General features: G+C 33.1%; 6 protein-coding genes across 7 annotated transcripts; 2 read left to right on the top strand and 4 right to left on the bottom strand.

Moving 5' to 3' along the window:
• Positions 1-1,280: 1,280 nt before the first annotated feature.
• LOC107360351 (uncharacterized) lies at positions 1,281-2,377 on the bottom strand. 2 transcript variants are annotated; one of them, XM_089268178.1, is made up of 5 exons: positions 2,227-2,377; positions 1,967-2,059; positions 1,667-1,741; positions 1,549-1,603; positions 1,281-1,472 (listed from the first exon to the last, which is right to left on the bottom strand). In XM_089268178.1, exons 1-5 carry the CDS (start codon positions 2,287-2,289, stop codon positions 1,405-1,407), a joined length of 354 nt encoding a protein of 117 aa, XP_089124304.1. In that variant the 5' UTR covers positions 2,290-2,377; the 3' UTR covers positions 1,281-1,404. The 2 variants fall into 2 exon arrangements, with proteins under 2 accessions (XP_089124304.1, XP_089124303.1); XM_089268177.1 differs by having other exon boundaries at positions 1,901-2,059; positions 2,227-2,370.
• A 1,734-nt stretch (positions 2,378-4,111) lies between these two features.
• On the top strand, positions 4,112-5,125 carry mRpS34 (mitochondrial ribosomal protein S34). The gene has a single exon (XM_015937435.3). It carries the CDS (start codon positions 4,416-4,418, stop codon positions 5,049-5,051), a length of 636 nt encoding a protein of 211 aa, XP_015792921.2. The 5' UTR covers positions 4,112-4,415; the 3' UTR covers positions 5,052-5,125.
• A 47-nt stretch (positions 5,126-5,172) lies between these two features.
• Positions 5,173-6,220, bottom strand: mRpS18B (mitochondrial ribosomal protein S18B). The gene is made up of 2 exons (XM_015937424.3): positions 5,711-6,220; positions 5,173-5,606 (listed from the first exon to the last, which is right to left on the bottom strand). The coding sequence occupies exons 1-2, from the start codon at positions 6,130-6,132 to the stop codon at positions 5,237-5,239; spliced, it is 792 nt and encodes a 263-aa protein (XP_015792910.1). The 5' UTR covers positions 6,133-6,220; the 3' UTR covers positions 5,173-5,236.
• Positions 6,221-6,301: 81 nt separating this feature from the next.
• MED20 (Mediator complex subunit 20) lies at positions 6,302-7,311 on the top strand. The gene is made up of 2 exons (XM_015933652.3): positions 6,302-6,906; positions 6,996-7,311. Exons 1-2 carry the CDS (start codon positions 6,397-6,399, stop codon positions 7,152-7,154), a joined length of 669 nt encoding a protein of 222 aa, XP_015789138.1. The 5' UTR covers positions 6,302-6,396; the 3' UTR covers positions 7,155-7,311.
• Hpd (4-hydroxyphenylpyruvate dioxygenase) lies at positions 7,283-8,998 on the bottom strand. Its single transcript, XM_015933642.3, has 3 exons — positions 8,440-8,998; positions 8,033-8,363; positions 7,283-7,666 (listed from the first exon to the last, which is right to left on the bottom strand). Exons 1-3 carry the CDS (start codon positions 8,938-8,940, stop codon positions 7,341-7,343), a joined length of 1,158 nt encoding a protein of 385 aa, XP_015789128.2. The 5' UTR covers positions 8,941-8,998; the 3' UTR covers positions 7,283-7,340.
• Positions 8,999-9,321: 323 nt separating this feature from the next.
• Hel25E (ATP-dependent RNA helicase 25E) lies at positions 9,322-11,945 on the bottom strand. Its single transcript, XM_089267356.1, has 8 exons — positions 11,603-11,945; positions 11,355-11,487; positions 11,005-11,281; positions 10,824-10,942; positions 10,231-10,362; positions 10,055-10,164; positions 9,688-9,980; positions 9,322-9,606 (listed from the first exon to the last, which is right to left on the bottom strand). Exons 1-8 carry the CDS (start codon positions 11,815-11,817, stop codon positions 9,593-9,595), a joined length of 1,293 nt encoding a protein of 430 aa, XP_089123482.1. The 5' UTR covers positions 11,818-11,945; the 3' UTR covers positions 9,322-9,592.
• Between the last annotated feature and the right edge of the window lie 454 nt (positions 11,946-12,399).

Genomic DNA, 12,399 nt, shown 5'->3' with positions numbered 1-12,399 from the left:
TATACATTATGGATTGAACGATTTTTTAAAATCATCTATTGATCGCTTGATTTTGGCCATTAACCCAAAAGTTTTGACCTTCGATATTTCGAGAAAGGCAGTACCCACAATCATAATGCATTGACCAAACACTAGATCTTTGTATGGGCTTTGACAATATATAAATAAATATCGAAGAAAGTGGAGCTAAAACACTTAATTATGACGATAGATCTAACAAAAGATAAGAAACCAACTATTCTGGTTAATCTGGTATCAAATCTGGTAACCTAAGCAATAAATGCAATAACTCTTTTTTGACTTGCTTGAATTGTATCAAAACTTCAACATTCATAGACCATAATAAAATCTAGCGACTAGTGAAAGAATCATGATTTTATGTGATGCTATTCTCGAATTATCAAAGGTCAAAACTTTTGGGTTAATGGCCAAAATCAAGCGATCAATAGATGATTTTAAAAAATCGTTCAATCCATAATGTATACAAATAATTTTTATGGACGAGTAATAAGTTTCAGGCGCCTAACTATTACCGGGACAGAAATAGGTCGATTTAATTGAAAATCGAACTAAAGTGTTTTGCAGATAATCAAAAGTTTTTTTCGTCTAAAAAAGTGTGTTGCCTAGTTCGCAATCAAAATTAACATATTGTGAATTAGTTTCATGGAAAACTTTGCTTTGCTAAGGTTACAAAAGGCGATCAAAGTTTCAACTTCGAACTCGATTATCTCGCAAACTATCTATCAGAGAAACTTTTGAAATGCACAATCGTAATCAGCTTTCATGTCCTTACAAAGTAAAAGTGTCAGAATTCGAAAGAAATTTATTTTTATCCGTTTTTTGCTCATTTGTTTCAACGAGTGTAACAAACTTGCTCTTAAATGTTACAATAAGGTTAGTTGTGTCTTTTAGTAACAAACACATAATACTTTCAACACTAAAGCGTTTTAAATGATGGGATATGAAAAATTGTAGAGACACTTTTGAAGTTAAACCTCTGAGAGACCTAAAGGCTAATTAACCGTTAATAATTTGCCGTTTTTATCGTGCCTTTCATCAAATATTGGTTCGTTTTCGTTTGCAATCCTATATTATTCTTTGCCAAAAGAGTTAGCAATAGAATTGGTAACTTTCAATTTAAGGAACAATTTAAGACGAAAACAATTTAATGTTCATTGTTCGAGTCCTAGCAATTAATCAAAATGCCAATTTAACCATAACTATTTCTAACATTTAGGAATATAAACATTTGTTTCCGATTATTGTACAAATAAACAGTAATAAAACAATTTCAACCATTTAATAGCAATCAAGTGTACAATCTAAAGTTACATTTTTAAGGAAATTCTAATGTGCGTTTCTATACATTTCTGCACCCATATTTGATCTTTCAGTTCCAAACAGTCAAGCTTTAGATCCATTATCATTTTCCTCTCCATCGGCTGGAAATACTTTAATTTTTGTTCTAGAATCTGAATAAGGGAATGACATGAAAAGTAAACTCATGATTACATTATGTTAGACGGCACAAAACCAAATAAAACTTACTTGTACCATCAGTTATGAGCGTGTATTGTCTATACACTGAATAAAGAGCATAAAGCTGTAAAAGTGACAGAAAATTGTGATTATTTGACTAATTAATGATCGATGATCAATTGCTTACCATAACTGTACAAATAAACAATCTAATTAGAAGACCAGTTAAGGCTAATATACACGGAGCGGCATAAGTACGTTTCTAGTATTGGATAAAAAGTTAAATTATTATTTCTTCTTACTTAAGAACTGGATTTGGACTAAATTGGCGAAAGATTTCAACGAAAGGTTTCAATTTGAATTGGATTAAATTTGTTAAATTGTAATCCAGTCCCATAAGCTCACAAAATTATCAACTTACCCAACGAAGAAATCTTTCTGGTACATTTTGTGACACTAAAGGTACACAAGCAGTTTGTTGACTCACTGGTAATGATATTTCAACAAAATTATGAGCTAAATCAAGGGTGATATCAATAACGGCTACAATCATCCAAGGAATAAAACAGCAAGAGCTTTTCTGCAAAACAAAATTCAAAATCAGTGTTTGAACTCATAACAGATTAATAAATCAGTATAACCAGGATAAATTGGGACTTTTTGCAATATGTTTGAATGTTTTGAAGTCTCATAATTTATCATCACAGGTTATTAAATTAAATTTAAATTTATGGATTGATAACTTACTTTTGCTAGCCCATAGAAGAGCAAACAAGAAGCTAAAATGAAAATAACACTTTCAATGGCCATAGCGAGTACTGGAATAAAGAAGACGTTTCAATTGTTGTTTTAAATCGATAGTTGGAGGTTACTTACAGATGAAAAAGATGATCGGATGAGCTTCATGGATCATATTGGCAGTACTCCATAATAAATCAAATATACTTGTGGACTGAAGGGTTAAATTGATTGAAATTAGGTTATTGATTGTTAAAAATTGTAGATGAAAGGTTATAAAGAGACTTACAGAGGCATAAATGCCTGCAAATAGACTTGCTTGCCATGGTTCAAGGCATCCATCAAGCTTATCACGAAATAGTCTGTCATTATTCCTTGAAACTGGTTGATCAACACTCATTTGGCTATTGAAATTGTGATAGATTCCTGGAAAACATTGTTAATTAACAACAAAAATAACCTCCAAAAATTGAGTTGTATTGAGTCCAAATTGTAAGTTGTATTAACATAAGGGATGTAAACTTAAAGAAGTAACTTGACAAAATATAAAATGGTTAACTTGAATAAGTCGCAACTCTTTTGGTCAACACTTTAGCAACTGAATTTAAATTGTTATGGACAATGAAACAACATGAAGGTAGACACGAAAGGAAGATGACCAAAAATGAAAATGACAATTGGGAGCAAAGTTAAATGTTATAATCTAACGATCTACTGTTGTTATTAATTCACCTTTTAAATTAACTTTCTCTTGTTTTCAGTTTACCAGAAAAGTCAATACTTTTAGTTGGCCTTATTTTACAACCAGAGTCAAATGGGGACCAAAATGTTAACCTTTTACAGTATTTTGAGAGTTAATATTTTCAGTAAATCATTCATGCGATGAAAAATCTGAAAGACCAGAATTTTTTACACGACAAAACTCAGGGAAGGGAAGAGATTATCAAAGCGTATCAAAAGCACAACAACAATAATAATATAATAATAATGATAACATAATTCATTCCTACGGGTTAACCATATGGTTAAAATGGTAACCTGAAATATTTGAGTTGCACCCAATTGTGTCAAATTTCATCAGTTAAGCTTAGGAATATGTTTTTTTGGTTTACTTTTCTGGTATTTTGGTTACCTCGACATTTTTGACTACCTAATTCTGGTAAATTTAGATTGATTAAGACTCATATTTTTGGTCAGTGATCCTTTTTGCAATTAATTATTTATTTTACAAATGATGAAGTAAATGTGTTGTAGGTTTAGTTTAAACCATTGAAGATTGATTGTGCTTTGACTCAATGAGAATTCAAATTAGTGGTTATATTAATGGGTTTAGATTGCTTTATGTGGACATTTCATTTGCACATTTTATTGCCTCTTATTATTTCGTTTAATTGTCCTCATCTTTGAACATCTTTTCCTAGCTTGTCCAAGCATCGGCAAACCAAAGTTAATCACACTAATCACGTTATAATCAGATTTACTTTAGTTTAATTAAACCTTTTTGTCAGATTTTAACATTTTTCTGGTCATAATTAGTAAATATAAAACAATTTGTCACTTGATCCATTTTAATGATGAATACATAATACACATTCAATGCTTCATTTCAATTCAATCCTAGGTTTACAATAAATGAAATTCAAACTAAGCATTAAAACAAAATTTCAGGCTCGACGATTTGATGGCCGTTTTTTATGATTTGAGAAATAAAAGTTTGTAAGGGTTTTAAGTGTGTTTTAATGCCAGGGATTTAATTTAGAACAATCCTCAAAATCTGAACTTTCATCTAAACTGAAAAAAGCACTAAGGTTTATGATCAGATTGAAATCTGGTCATTCCATCATTTTAAATAGAGTTGCTATATCAGTTGCTTGGTGATTGGATTTATTTTTATTTGGATGTTTCAACCGTCCCTGTATCTAAAACTTCTGTTCTGCAGGGTGTTAGAAAAATTTGTGCATGGAAAAACAGAAAATGGTTTTGTTCAGTGTTTCAATATGATTTAAACCTAGTGCCATTTCTTTGCGCAACTTTATCCATCCCTCTCTACATAAACTTTTTTTACACCCTATACAAAGATACAGTAAAACAAGATTTGTTTTTCTCACATGTAATGTTTTTTTGTACTGTTGTTATTTTGTTGTCTCTTTGGTCTTGATTGATTTTTTTGTTTTTGTACGTGAATTTCCATTTTTAATATGTCAAATATTGTTTACATTGGAAAGCCTTCTCGGTATCATGGAAAACAGATCTTTGAAATATTGACTAATTTGAAAAATTTTGGCATTGGAAGAATCTTGGAGCGACGCTTGCCTAATGCAAAGTATCCCGAGAAAACGTTTTGTATCATTAAAGAAGCCTATCCACAGATGGATGAGAAATTAGCCTTTGGTCTAGTCTATTGTGAACATTATTACAGAGGAGCTCGGATTCCTGGTTTGACTGAAATCTTAACCACTTTACCAGATTATCGTTTGGTACCTAAACATGAAGAAGAATCTTACTTAGAGATTGCGAAAAACGCTCCTGTTTATGGTAAAGATGTGCCTCGTAAAGTCTTGCCTCAATATTATAAAGTCCCACCCTTGATGGCCGAGGTGATTAATAGGAGGAAGTTCAATGATCCACCATGCATATACATAAAAGGATTGACCAAGCAAGATTACGGATACGATTCAGAGAGTCTCACGCAATTGAAAATACCCTATGTGTATAAATGGGGTCAATTTGATTCACTTGTATACAAAGTGGCTGATGAAGATGCCGGTGAAAAGGTTCCAAGCAAACCAAGAATATTTATTGATAGATTGAAACCTAAAGACGTAGCTCAATGATTCAATTTAATTTCTTCATACATGTATGTTTATTTGTGAAAAGATTATGTACATTAAATCATCTTTACCAGTTACGACTTCTCTAGCCTTTTACAAATTCTCTGAACAAAATTAGACAAGATTATTTTTGCATTAATAACATTTTTATTTGCATTTTATGATAAATTACAACTCTAGAAAAACGATCAACTATCTTCAGGGAAAATAGTTTTCGGTAAAACATTGGGGAAAGTGTAGGCTGCTGGATCTTCCGTAATATAGTCCGGATAAAGTTCGATTTTCTTAAGGATAGGATCACTCGAGGTATCAAGTTGTTGCTCTTCAAAGTTTTTCAATAGATTCTTATGATAATATTCGCGGTAATCATATTTACGAGTTGGCAAAACGAAATTAATTGTACCATATTCCTTTGCCTTCACATATTCAGTTAACAATTCTTCATATTTAGCACAGCAAAGATGGGTTCTACGATTATCCATCAACTGATCCGTAAAAGTGTCGATAAACTGTTTTAAAAGTAATGTATTTCGATAATCCAGGACTAAATATTTATCTCTGAAAATAAGAAAAAAATAAATAAGTTAAAAGATTGCATGGAGTAAAATTAAAAAATATTGTTTCATAGAATAGCGATTAAAATAATATAAGCATGAATTTACCTGCAGACGGGACAGGGATTGTTGTTTTGAATATAACCATCTTCTCCAATACAGGATTCTCTTGTGTGAATGGGCACTTTATCCATGGGTCCACGAAAATTACGACGATACATTTGCCATATTTTGTATTCACCATAAGTATCTGCAAAGGTTTTACTTAGCATATATTTAGCACTAACTTCCCAACTAACTGGGACTCTTCTATCCTTTTCAGGAATTTTTCTAGGTTTAGCTTTGGGTCGTCGGAGATTACCATAAATATTTTGATAAGCATGGGCTCCACTCGCATCGACTTCTTCTGGTAGTTTTCTTGGTGGAAATCCTTGTCCAGCTCCTTTGATTATTAAGGATGTATGGATATTTCGAGTGACTATAGCATCAATACTAGGCGCCAGTTTTGTGCGGATCAGATTTCCAAACATGACTGTAGAGTTCACAAAACCGTGCACAATCGAATGGTTTTAAAATGACTTTGGTGTTTTTTAAACAAACAGTAAACGATTCAACACAAATCAGAATCACATGTTTTAGATCTGCTGAACCAATAGATGGCGATAGTATATATCTGTGAAGATTTTTTGAAAATCTCGACCAAAATATGAGTGTCATGAGTGATAATTTGTCAACTTTATTATTTTTAATTTAGTTCTTTATTTGGGATTGTCATCTTAATCAATTTACAAAATATGGTGGTCATTGTGCAACAGTTTCCTATTCCCGAAGGAAAGACTGGTCAACAAGTTGTTGACATGTTGATTAAACAATTTGAAGCAATGGCGTTTAATCGTATTGGTAATTTTGTTGTTGATTGTGAAACTTACTATTCATCGCCCACTATTACTCCACCGAGAGTATTGAACATTATTCATAATTCTGATTTTCCTGCTTCATGCTTTGCTCAACTTGACACGGGAACATGTTTACGAGCAGATTCATATTTTGATGCCATGATGATGGTTTTGAATGGTATTTACCAGGCAAAGAGAGGTACAAAGATAGAGTCAAAAGGACCAAAGTTTCAAAAAGGTGATTTTGTAGTGAAAATTGGATCGGTCTCTATCGGTCCTTCTTTTCGAGGTATCCTAATCGAAATAGAATATGGTCCGTGCTCTGTGCCTCTCTATTGCTGGGATCTATTGAAAGAATTTATGAAATCTTTCATGAAAGTACCCAAAGAACCTCCACCATATCTAAAGGTGAGAAGCATTAATCAACAGCCTGAAATTACACCTTTACAGAGTTCTTTTTTTATTCATGAAACTGTTTTATTTGATTGATTTTACAGGCTAAAATGGGCGAAATTTGCACTCCGACCGACATCATTTCTCAGTACAACATTCATTTCACTAACCTAAGGAAAGCAACACCTATTGCTTCATGTCCACCACCTTTAACGGTTAAAGGATCAAGTAATGAAGTTCAAAACAATGGTGATATGGCTTAACGATTTCTCTCTTTCTCTATCCACTTTGAGTGGATGACAATTTCTCGAAATTGGTATTCCGTCATTGTTTAAAACATTGTTCATATCATCACACATCTTTGATTTGTAAAGTTTGGAAATTGATTAAATTAATTGTGACAATTTTCTAGTTTAATAAGTGTTATGATAATGTGTTAAAATACGAGCTTATAGATCTTTAAGATTTCCTCTTTTATCCTGTTCAGCCTCAATTGCTTCGAATAGAGATTTGAAGTTTCCAGCACCAAATCCATTGTGATTTCTTCGTTGGATAATTTCGAGGAAAAGAGTCGGCCTATCTTGAACAGGCTTTGTAAAGATTTGAAGAAGATAACCTTTTTCATCATGATCAACCAGGATGTTCAACCGTTCCAATTCATTAAGGTCTTCTTTTACTTGAATTGGACTTGATTTGAGGGCATTTTGCAAATTAGTGTAGTATGTTTTTGGTATGTCCAGAAATTGCATTCCTCTTTGACGAAGACTTTTGATTGCTGGTTAAAAAGAGGGAAAATATAACGATTAGTCTTGCATAATTTTATGCCAAAACATGTTTTCAAGTGTATTATACAACTATCTATTTGATCAATAAATTATCTTGGTCGTAAGAGAATCGATCGAGTTTATCCGAGAAAAAGCTTAAGTTAATGTTTCTATTGATTGGGTAGCTTGATAATAAGTTAGATAATAATATCAAAACTATGATGAAAATGATTAGTGAAGTGATCTCTTGAAGAGCTTTAATAACTTCGTCTCAGATTTATGAACGTATCAATTTTTACCTTGAAATAATCTTCGCAGTATTATAATCATTGTAACTAAACTGAATGTTGCAACTCTCGACTAATCTCGATAATTACCTTCAATTATATTGTCTGTGTTAAGGGCGATATGCTGAATACCGGGTCCACCATAATAATCCAGATACTCTTGAATTTGTGATTGTTTCTTACCCCTAGCTGGTTCATTTATGGGTAATTTGATAGTTTCTTCAGGGTTAGTCATCACTATTGATCGTAAAGCTGAATATTCAGTGTGAATTTGAGAGTCATCAACAGACCAAAAACGATGGAAGGTTAATTGCTTCTCATACATATCGGCGACCTTTTCCATGTCTTTTTCGGGTTGATTGCCAACACAATGATCAATAAACTCAAGACCGACTGTTGGCAATTCATTGAGCAGTTGAATCTAAAAGACGCAGAAAATAGAAATTTCAGAAATACAATTATCACCAAAAAAATATATTAGGCAGCTGTCAACTTACCTCAAGAGGTGATTTCTCGTAACCTGGTAAAAATAAACCTTTATAATTTTCTCTTTCAATTAAAGTATGTGTTACATCACCAAATGTTTGAATTTGGGCTAATTTAACGTAGCCATTTTGATCACTCTCGGTCCAAACATCTTTAACAATAACAGCTCCTTGTGAACGGGCTCTGGCAACAATGGCTTCAATTCCTTCAACTCTTAAAGCGACATCTTTAACACCATCGCCATGAGTGACCAAATGAGAACCCATCTCTTGATTTCCTGGTTCCAGTGGAGACACAAAAACAAATATTATCTTATTCTGTTTAATTGCATGACAAGCGAGTTGTCTCGATCCCGTTTCCAATCCTTTGTAGGCTAGTGGAGTGAACCCCATTTCAACACAATAGTAGGTAGCTGCTTGTTTAGCATTGCCGACCCAGAAGACAACATGGTCGAAGTGGATGAATCGACTTGAATCACTGGCACCATTAGAACCGTTAACGTACTGAGGCATTTTTAAGTTTAAAAGAAACTTGGATAAAAACAAATGAATATGGATCAAGCTTGTTTGGGCTTTGATATATTTGTAACAATTCTGTTTCTATTTGATTTATATTGGTTAAGATTTATCTGAGTCATTCATAGCTCTTAATTTTTTTTATCAATTATTAAGTTTTTCCTCTTCAGTCAACGTCAATTTGATCTAAAGATAAGATTAAATCTAAATTCTACTCAGCAACAAATAACAAAAATTCGCATTACTTTTGGTATATCAGACTAGATTCATTATCTTGATAAGATAATTCCAAGTGGATAATCAATTTCCGTGATTAGTCCAAAGAGTTATATTTGTCCTCTTGGAATGTACTTTGATAATAGATAAGATAAAACACAATTTAAAATGGAAATTCTAATGATCTTTCGTTTATTGGTTTGATTTCAAGTGAGGATAAATAGATCTTAGTTTATGAAAAAAATGGTGAAAGGTTGTTTAAGCAAGAGAGTTGGTGTTGCTGGTTTGAAACATATGGACTAAATTATTAGATGAATCATTTTGTGATGATGTTTAATGACGGAAAATACAATGCTGAAAATTTCGCGGAGAATTCCATTGTTGATTTTCTTTTCCTGATGGCTAGTGATAAATTGAGGTCCATATTTTGAATTTATCGTCCTTCGACTGTAAAATAATAAGAAAAGAAAGGTTAAGTAAATGGACAAAACTCAACAAGTGTTGTCGAATACTAAAAAAAATACGTACTGTAACTTGAAATATCAATTTCTTCCGGTAATTCAGGTATGTTCACATCGAAACGATCTTGAACTTCGTTTAATACTTTGGCATCAGTCTCATCGCTAACAAAAGTAATAGCGAGACCTTTGGTTCCAAATCTACCAGCACGAGCTACTCGATGGAGGTAGGTATCACTGTCTTCGGGCATGTCATAGTTGAAGACAATATTGACTCTCTCAATATCCATACCTCGACCAAAAAGGTTAGTCGCGACCAAGATACGCTTATGAAAATCTTTAAACTGTTGATAACGTGATAATCTGGAAAACAAATACAAAAAATTGTAAAATCGGAGTGGCAATTGATAAGATTAATGAGAAACTATCAAACGAACCTCTCTTCTTGAGTCATAGCTCTGTGGATAGCAATGGCTGGAAAATTTTGTTCAACTGATAATTGCGCCAAAGCAATACATCTCTGGACACTCTTCACAAAAATAACTACCTAAAAATAGAAATGAATGTTAGACTTTGCGTTTCAATGTATTTGTAATAAATTTTAGAAACGAACTTGATTGAATTCGAGAACATCCAAAAGTTCAAACAGCTTTCTGTTTTTCTCGGTATCCTTAAGTTTGACGTAGTATTGTTGTAAACCATGCAATGTAAGTTTAGCTTCATCATCGACGTATACTTCGAGAGGCTATAATGAAAAAGAAATTAGTGGATCCACCAAAGAATACGATGGTTAAATATAAAAAAACGAGCTTTAAATACGTGTATTGAATGTGGCCAATAAGATATAAATTATCGTCGCACGCATGTAAATGTAAGTTGGACAATGTCAACCAAAACAAGCCATCACCATCATTAAACATCAACTAAAAATTTGGTCAACAACTAAATGAACAAATATATTTAGTTGCAATTGTTGTTCCCACTGAGACTAGAATTCTCGGATTGTTCTCACTGACTATTATGACACTAGGATCAAAAACACCAGCGAATGTTGGTGATGAATGGTCCAAACAAAAAAACTAAAAACCTCGATAATCATCGGTGCGATCGAGATGGTACCGTAAGCAATTGATGATGGCATTGATGATGGTTATAGTATAAGGTCATTGCAATTGTGAATTGAACCATGATAGATAAAATGCTTACGTCTTGCATGAATTTTTTGCAAACTGGTCTAATTTCTTTGGACAGTGTTGCACTGAACATCATGACTTGTTTTTCGTGAGGTGTAGCTTTGAATATTTCTTGAACATCTTTCCTCATGTCTGAAAGAATGAAAATGTAAAATTAATAAATTTCCAATGTAAAGAGCAAATGAGATACGCACCCAGCTGTTCAAGCATTTTATCACATTCATCTAAAATGAAATGTTTGAGATGCTTGAGATTCAATTTCTTAGATCTAACCAAAGCTAAAATACGCCCGGGAGTTCCGACAACGATGTGGGGTGTGTTGTTTTTAAGCGTCTTCTCGTCACTGGAAATATTCATCCCACCAAAGAAAACCGACACCTTGATGTTTGGCATGTACTTGGAAAACCGCTCGTATTCCTTGGAGATCTGGAAGGCCAATTCACGAGTGTGACACATGACCAAAACTGAAACCTTTAAGTGAATGAGAAAATAAAAAAGACCGTTAGTTTATGAAAGTCTAAATAGGAGCATTAAATGAACCTACCTGTCCATCTACAGGATCTAATTGTTGTAAGGTAGCCAGTACGAAGACAGCGGTTTTACCCATACCAGACTTTGCTTGACACAGGATATCCATTCCGAGGATTGCTTGGGGTATACATTCATGTTGTACTTCACTATTGATGAGAGGGTAAACCAGGAATGACATATCTCCAACCGAAAGGTATTTTTTATATAAACAAGACTACTTAAAACAAAGTAGTATGGTAGCAGTGGAATAGTCTCACAAACCTTGGATGTTCAAACCCACAATCTATGATAGCTCGAAGGAGCTCAGGTTTGAGTAGGAAATCGCGGAATCCAGATGAATGGATGGATACGTAACCACCTTTCTTTGGCTCCACAGCATTGTTACTGGTCTGTAAGTTATTGTTGTCCACCACAACTCCACTGGTTTGTTCCTCTTCTTCTTCATAATCCAATAACTCATTCTCGTTTTCTGCCATTTTCAAAAAGATTTGGTTAACTTCAACTTAAAACACAATTATACTAATTGACTTAATATGTCGATGAAAAAATAATTATTAATCACTCAGGACAAACAAAGACACGCTTCTTTCAACTCGCTCGCACAAAAAACCAATAATTCTAAAGCGGATCCGGAACCTACAAAATCCCCCCTTTCTTCTTACAAAGCTACAGTCTGCTATCCATAGGGATAGCAGACTCCACCCAGAATTTTCCATTTGGATGTCAGTCCGCCATCTGTGGTAAGAGATTTGAATTGGTCTTCGTTTGAAAATGTATGAGAAGATAATTAATAAAGTCGTTATCCTAACTACTTGGCAATTATTTATTATCAAAAGTACTTCTCTTTATTAATTATTTTCATTATAATTCGTTTATTAACAACCATCTTCTCAATCCTGACCTATCAATTTTACATCAAAGATAATTGTTGATTCGAAAAATTTAGACTTGGTTTTTCATATTACATTGTATTTATTTTGACATCGGACTCTTATTTGGTGAATTTCAATGAAAACCTTCGCCTAACTTTTCACTCCACAAAATGAGCTAATGTATTA

Source organism: Tetranychus urticae, chromosome 2, assembly GCF_039701765.1.
Source record: "Tetranychus urticae isolate SD_2017Ah chromosome 2, NJAU_TeUrti_SD_1.0, whole genome shotgun sequence".
In the NCBI taxonomy this organism is placed as follows: domain Eukaryota; kingdom Metazoa; phylum Arthropoda; class Arachnida; order Trombidiformes; family Tetranychidae; genus Tetranychus; species Tetranychus urticae.
This window is presented reverse-complemented; position numbering and strand designations above follow the sequence as displayed.

Bases quoted from the DNA above. Each gene is read 5' to 3' on its own strand.
- LOC107360351 (XM_089268177.1), bottom strand. From the start codon at position 2,289: ATGGCCATTGAAAGTGTTATTTTCATTTTAGCTTCTTGTTTGCTCTTC. The intron at 2,060-2,226 runs GTAAGTTATCAA...TTTGTTTTGCAG, and splicing joins TCTTCTATGGGCTAGCAAAA to AAAAGCTCTTGCTGTTTTAT. The intron at 1,604-1,666 runs GTAAGCAATTGA...TCACTTTTACAG, and splicing joins TGTTTATTTGTACAGTTATG to CTTTATGCTCTTTATTCAGT.
- mRpS34 (XM_015937435.3), top strand. From the start codon at position 4,416: ATGTCAAATATTGTTTACATTGGAAAGCCTTCTCGGTATCATGGAAAA.
- mRpS18B (XM_015937424.3), bottom strand. From the start codon at position 6,132: ATGTTTGGAAATCTGATCCGCACAAAACTGGCGCCTAGTATTGATGCT. The intron at 5,607-5,710 runs GTAAATTCATGC...TCTTATTTTCAG, and splicing joins AATCCCTGTCCCGTCTGCAG to AGATAAATATTTAGTCCTGG.
- MED20 (XM_015933652.3), top strand. From the start codon at position 6,397: ATGGTGGTCATTGTGCAACAGTTTCCTATTCCCGAAGGAAAGACTGGT. The intron at 6,907-6,995 runs GTGAGAAGCATT...TTGATTTTACAG, and splicing joins AACCTCCACCATATCTAAAG to GCTAAAATGGGCGAAATTTG.
- Hpd (XM_015933642.3), bottom strand. From the start codon at position 8,940: ATGCCTCAGTACGTTAACGGTTCTAATGGTGCCAGTGATTCAAGTCGA. The intron at 8,364-8,439 runs GTAAGTTGACAG...TGCGTCTTTTAG, and splicing joins ACGAGAAATCACCTCTTGAG to ATTCAACTGCTCAATGAATT. The intron at 7,667-8,032 runs GTAATTATCGAG...CTTTTTAACCAG, and splicing joins CACAGACAATATAATTGAAG to CAATCAAAAGTCTTCGTCAA.
- Hel25E (XM_089267356.1), bottom strand. From the start codon at position 11,817: ATGGCAGAAAACGAGAATGAGTTATTGGATTATGAAGAAGAAGAGGAA. The intron at 11,488-11,602 runs GTTTGTGAGACT...TCTCATCAATAG, and splicing joins TGTGGGTTTGAACATCCAAG to TGAAGTACAACATGAATGTA. The intron at 10,943-11,004 runs GTGCGTATCTCA...TCATTCTTTCAG, and splicing joins TAAAATGCTTGAACAGCTGG to ACATGAGGAAAGATGTTCAA.